The sequence below is a fragment of the Protopterus annectens genome, chromosome 1.part0 (genome assembly GCF_019279795.1).
Source record: "Protopterus annectens isolate FY-2018-M chromosome 1.part0, PAN1.0, whole genome shotgun sequence".
NCBI classification, from domain to species: Eukaryota; Metazoa; Chordata; order Ceratodontiformes; family Protopteridae; genus Protopterus; species Protopterus annectens.
This window is the reverse complement of record NC_056725.1, coordinates 1,436,026,570-1,436,032,569: the sequence shown is the minus strand read 5'-3', so window position 1 is coordinate 1,436,032,569 and position 6,000 is coordinate 1,436,026,570. Positions and strand designations below refer to the sequence as shown.

Genomic DNA, 6,000 nt, shown 5'->3' with positions numbered 1-6,000 from the left:
AACCATTGATCTACAGTAAAACATGCACTTGAGATTCAGTGTCAGTATTTTGCAATACTCTGTATAAACTAATAATTATGTAATTGTTTTTGACCTTTACATAAGCACTCTTTAAAAATGTGGCTTTGTTGTCTCAGTCAGAAAACCAAAGCTTAGATTTCCTTGCCGAAAAAGTTTAACCACCCAAACTGAGACTACTGTGCTACCACATAGTACAGAGATGTTTCACAGGAATGAAGTCAGAGATTTTCTTTTTTTTTACTCACAACCTCATAGTATTGTCTTCACACACAAAATAAACAAATCTATCCAAATCTTGCATAACCTGCATTTAAAAATGAACATGTGATTTTCAGCTGTTAGTTCATGCAACTGTAAATAAAATTGTTTTAGATGAGAAACTATACCTGTCTACAGCTTTGACATGTCATGTTCTTTATCTAGTGTTAAAACCACTATAGGCAATTTGCACAACTTCCCAAAACACCCACAGTCAGTTCACATCTTCGTCAGCTGGAGCAACATCAAGTAAAAGTTGTAGGTGTAAAGTTATGGTGCTCATGAAACCTGGATGAAGTTTAAAGTGTATCAGTGGAAGATAAAAAATTATACCACTTAGAATAAAAAAGATCACGAAGATATATTCAGTCTGGGGGCTGTCAATAATTGGTGCCAATACAAGATAAATGGCTACAATCAGCACGATGACTGGAATTACAATTGGAACCTGCAAAAAAGAAAAACAAACTCTTACAACAATGATAAATGTGTTTTAAACACACTGCTGCACAAAGCTATAAGAATGGATTTTGTTTCCTCAGGCATGCGTAACAAAAAAAAATTCTCATACTGTATTACATAGAAATAAACAGACAAAACTGTGGAAATTTAATGATTTGAAAGGAAACTGTTAATAACACTGCACATATAATTTTTATTGCAAAATGCAGAAATTAATTAATCCAGAATTAGTGATTAACAACTGCCCACTCACTTCTCTCACTTTTGGGTGCGTGCCCCATGGGTAGATATAGTTATACCTCTATATTAACAAAATAATAAGGGGAAGGTATGTTGTATACTGGTTTAAGGGGGTCATCTGAGTAAAGGCCTGCTGGCACTATGTCCCCAAAATAACGTGTTGAGTTTGGAATATCAATGATTTGACTGCTAGGCACACCAGGAATAAGGGTACTTTTCAAGACACTCTCAGCATTTGGCACAGTAGCATTTCTCATTGTTTTATGCTTAATAGTAAGCAAAGATAACAGAAACCATTCTGGATGTGTACAAATAAAGTTAAAGAGTGAGTAATCTAATCAAAGGAAGGATGGATTAAGCTATCTGCAAAACAAATGTTATTTGCCAAGTAGACATATTTGTTCCAGAGCTCTTGCCCAGGAGAAGGGATGAGCATAAGTTTTCATTGGTTGATTTAGTTATAGCTAAGGATGGGGATACAGTAGGGAAGGAGCGGTGTAAATGGGAAGTAATGACTTAGGTTTTCAATAAATTCGTAGCAGGAAATGAGATAGAAGGTTTAGGAATTGAAGGGTTAGCTGTATATTGCCAGGGGATGTTGTTTTCATCTCTTTTGGCACTGACATTAGGATGGACAGGAGATCAGGGACTGCAGGAAGGGGATGCTGAGGGTATGTAAGTAGCAGGTGGACTACAACTTTCTGTTAGACAGGGAGAGGGTAAAAGGGAACAGTCAATGGAAAAAGTGGAGTTTGTTCTTTTCACACTTTGCCCCTTCCACATGAGAATAGGGAAATAGTAGGGGACAGTCACAGCAATAGTATTAAGAACTAATAGTTGTGTTTGTGTTTTCCTGTAGAATGGCAATATACAGAGGATGACATATGTACAGAAACTTTATCAGAGATTGCAAGGGATCATATCCCAGGAAGAGGAGTTCTTTTAACAAGTGGAAGGTCAGTCACAAGTTTTGGAAGATGTTGCTCCATTCTTCACTGAAATTTCAGGACTCAGAATGTCCTAACATGCTGAAAAAAATTATCAAATATTTAGGAGAGCAAATACTGAAAATCACTCTTCTCGTTTAAATTTCTTTTTTGCAGGGGACAAGCCCCCACCCCTGAACTTTATATATATATATATATATATATATATATATATATATATATATATATATATATATATATATATATATATATATATATGGGTCTACTTTCTTTCACTGAATCTCATTTCACTGAATTTAATTTCACCCAGACGACTTCACTGAAAACACAAAATACTGAAAACTAATTTCACTTAATCTCATTTCACTGAACTGCAGTTAGTATATATGGCACTGTGTAGAGTACTGTAAGGCAAGTAAAAGGTATATGGCCCTTTCCCCACTGTAGTGCAATCCTGGAGTTAGTATATATAGTTAGGGGGTGTGGGGGCCACAGGTCCCAACATTGGGGGGTTGTGGAGGGCATAGCCCCCTACCTTGTTTGTTTTATATTGTATTTTACCAAAAACTTCAAAACAATACATTTGAAACAATAGACATGCATAGTTGCAACACCAATGACTAACTCTCTCCAGAAGACAATATGTACTCAAACTAAGTGGGGGGCTGTGCCCCCACCCCCACCCCCTTACTATATATACTAACTGCAGGGTTGTACTACAGTGAGGAAAAGGCCATATATAACTTTCAGTGAAATGTGTTTCAGTGAATTGAGCTTTCAGTGAAAAGTGCAGAAAAATTTGACTTTCAGTGAAATGTGCATTCGGTGAAATGTCCTAGGCCCATACATATATATATATATATATATATATATATATATATATATATATATATATAAAACCCATTCCAATATTTCCATACCTTGGAAAAAAGAGAATATTCTGACAAATGTCAATCCCAACTTAAGTAAGTCCAAATTTGTCCAAATGTTCAACTATTCAATTTCCACATTACGGGACTCGATGATGCAGGTTCTGAGCTTTCAAGCAGTTATGGGTTGTCCTGGGGGTGCAAGGGGCAAGCATAAGTCAAAAGTGGAAGAGGAGCACCCACCCACCCAGCCACAGAGACATCTAGAAAGACAAGAAAGGAATGTGGGGATGGTACCAGGGATGGCTGTTCCACCAACACCATGCTGACAATTTTATTTCTGATGTACTTAAGGGGGCAGGGTGGAATCAATTTTCAGATGAGTGCCTATTAGGCCTGGCACTGGAGCTTAATGTTACAGACAAGTATGCTCCAGAGAATTTTTCCTCAGGTAGACAGCAAATGTTGGAGGTGTGATGGGAAAGAAAGATATTTTCTGGGAGTGTGGTGGGTTGGCAGACTTTAATGATTCCCTGTGGGATGCACTGTCGGAGATGCTGGGTGGACAAATTGGTGTGATGTGGGAGATGACTTTTCTGAGCTATGATACAAAATCGGAATTGCCTAGACATGGTAAGGTCTTGCTGTGCCTAATTATGGTGGCTGCCAAAAAAAAAAGCAATTACTAGAAAATGGAAATCAAAATCTAAACCAACTATACTAGAAGTAGTGAATATAGTAACAGAGATAAACACCTGGAAATGAGATGCTGAGAAAAGGGTCGGGGCAAACTACATAGGAAAAAATGGGAATTGTGGGAACAATGCATACAGGGGAGGAATGAGATTTAAAAGAAGGCAGGACTTAAATGAACTATGAAATATTTGACTGAAATGATTGAGTAGATTATAAGTGATGTATAATGTTTGCAACTAGGAGTGTGTCAGTATGATTTGTGATATAAAATGGTTGCAACTAGGATTGTGTCAGTGTGGTTTGTTTTCATTTATATAAATGTATGGTTGCTTATGTCATAAGTGATGGTTTAATAAAGATGTTTCTTGTTTAAAAAAAGGGGCAGGTATTGAACAATTTATGTAATGTTGCTTAGGTTGTATGATATATAGTAATATATGTGTAGTATAATGTTTAATGTTAATTTAATACAATTTGATTACTTTTGTATAAATTTACCTATATCACAACTGATAATTCAATAAAGATGTTCCGGACATGGATAGGTTGCAATAATTGTTGTGTACTACACACAGAGAGCAGGACTAGGGGATTTAGTGTAGTTTAAGAGAGGATGACACTTGGGTAGACTTTGGGGTCACTGAGTCCTCTGGGAAATGGGAGTTTCCCCTCTTGTTAGGAGTACAGTGAGGACTTCCAAGACTGAGGGAATCCAATCAGGAGGTTTCAGGCAAATGTCTACTAAAGGTGCAGGACTTTTTGTCCAGAAGTATTGGTATCTTTATTATGTGACATGTCCCTGTAGCAGTGAAAGAAAAGAATGGAGAGGAGACTTCGTGGAAGAGTTTAACCTTTAACCTTATAGATGGTGATTGGACTGAGAGAACTGTGGAGGCTGAGGCCCCAGGGGTGAAGTGTCTGATAGCCACTTTGGCAGCTCTAGGTAAAAGGAGCACAGGCACATTTAGGGCCAGGACCTGGGACAGCTGGGTCTAAGGTTTTATTTATTTCATGGCAGTTATGTCAGAGAGAGAGCCACAGCACGGATTGCCTTTGTTTGCTTATTTTCTGATGATCAGAGAAACTCAGTGCTCAAGGGGAGAGAACACCTGGTTATGGTGTAACTAGCATTTCCAGAAGTTAAAGGCAGGTGATAAGTCATTAGAGTGGAATTGTAGACATGCAGACACTTTGCTGGAGATAATGTTGGAAAGGTTATGGTTACAACTAAAGGGATGGGTAGAAAGAACAGGTTATGTTGTGCCTTCAGTGCAGGGAAATGTGTATGGCTCATTTGCATGTTTTTTCATGTTTGCTTTCATCACCATGGTCCTTATGATGAGCGGGAAAAAAGCTAGCTAGCCTCTGCATTCTAATATTAGAGGTGAAGTCTTTGCACTGCTCCTGAAGGATTACCCAGACAAGGAGGTGGTCTCGGAGCTCCTGCACTGTTTTACATTGGATTTTACAATCAAATCAGGGGTGGGGAGTTATAGACAGGCAAGTAATAGCCTAAAGTCAGTCAAAAGTAGGATGCATTTTGCGCAAGCCCTGTAAGATAAGAAAGTGCAGTCTAGCAAGGTGTTGGGACCTTTTGAGGCCCCTCCTTTTGATATTTTAAGGATTTCCCTTTGATCTTAGTCCCTAAAAGGATGCCAGATAAATTTTGCCTTATTCGCCATCTTTGTTTTTCTTAGGGAAGCTCAGTTAATGATTGCATTGACAGAGTGGATGTCACAGTACAATATGATTCCCTGAATGATGACAACTAGATGATTCAAGGTGTTTTGGACTCCTGGTTAGTGAAGTTAGACACTGAATTGGCATTTTGCTTCCCATTCAGGAACAAGACTAGCCTCTTCTGGGTATGCACCTTCTTAGTAAGTTTTATCTTGGAAATGCCATGCCAATAAAACAATAGAATACAGCAAATATTTGATATGGATTGTCATTTATACAAGCACAATATAAAATAACAGATTTGTAAAGATTATCATTTATATAGGTACAATACAATATAGTACTGGAGTAACCTAAGAAATAGTAAACTTGTCTACTGATAGAGCTAAGCTTAATTTGTTTATATTATGAGAGGTGAAGAAAGAGAGCTTGGAAGCAAAGGTGAGCAAAGTAGAGGAAATACATGAGTGCAAAAAAAGAGATATAAAGATAGTGATTACTTGAAAAAAATGATTATTAATAAAGTTGACAAAGTGTCAGAGATGAAAAAATAAGTTAAAACTGGTTAGTGAATTAACGTATGTACAAGAGAAAAGACGGAATGTTTATGAAGTTTTGAGAGAGAAAGATTTACAAACTACAAATGAGTATTAGTGTTATGTACTTTGGTAGCATAGCAAGTGAGTAATATTTTCAGTAGTGGAACAGAAGATACTAGTTAAGTATGAGACAGTTTTACCTTTCTGGAGGCTGGAGGTAGATGAACAGTTAAGTTTGTTTTCTCTACTAGGTGAGAAGTTGGATAAGTTGAGGGGCAAGGTTTCTAC

The 6,000-nt window shown here is 37.4% G+C and overlaps 1 protein-coding gene across 1 annotated transcript in view; it reads right to left on the bottom strand.

Moving 5' to 3' along the window:
* Nucleotides 1-308: 308 nt before the first annotated feature.
* LOC122802429 (b(0,+)-type amino acid transporter 1-like) overlaps nucleotides 309-6,000 on the bottom strand; it is a 251,378-nt gene continuing 245,686 nt past the window's right edge. Inside the window, exon 6 of the mRNA XM_044072078.1 lies at nucleotides 309-727. Coding sequence (XP_043928013.1) covers nucleotides 494-727 — 234 coding nt within the window. The 3' untranslated portion in view covers nucleotides 309-493. The remainder of the gene's footprint in view (nucleotides 728-6,000) is intronic.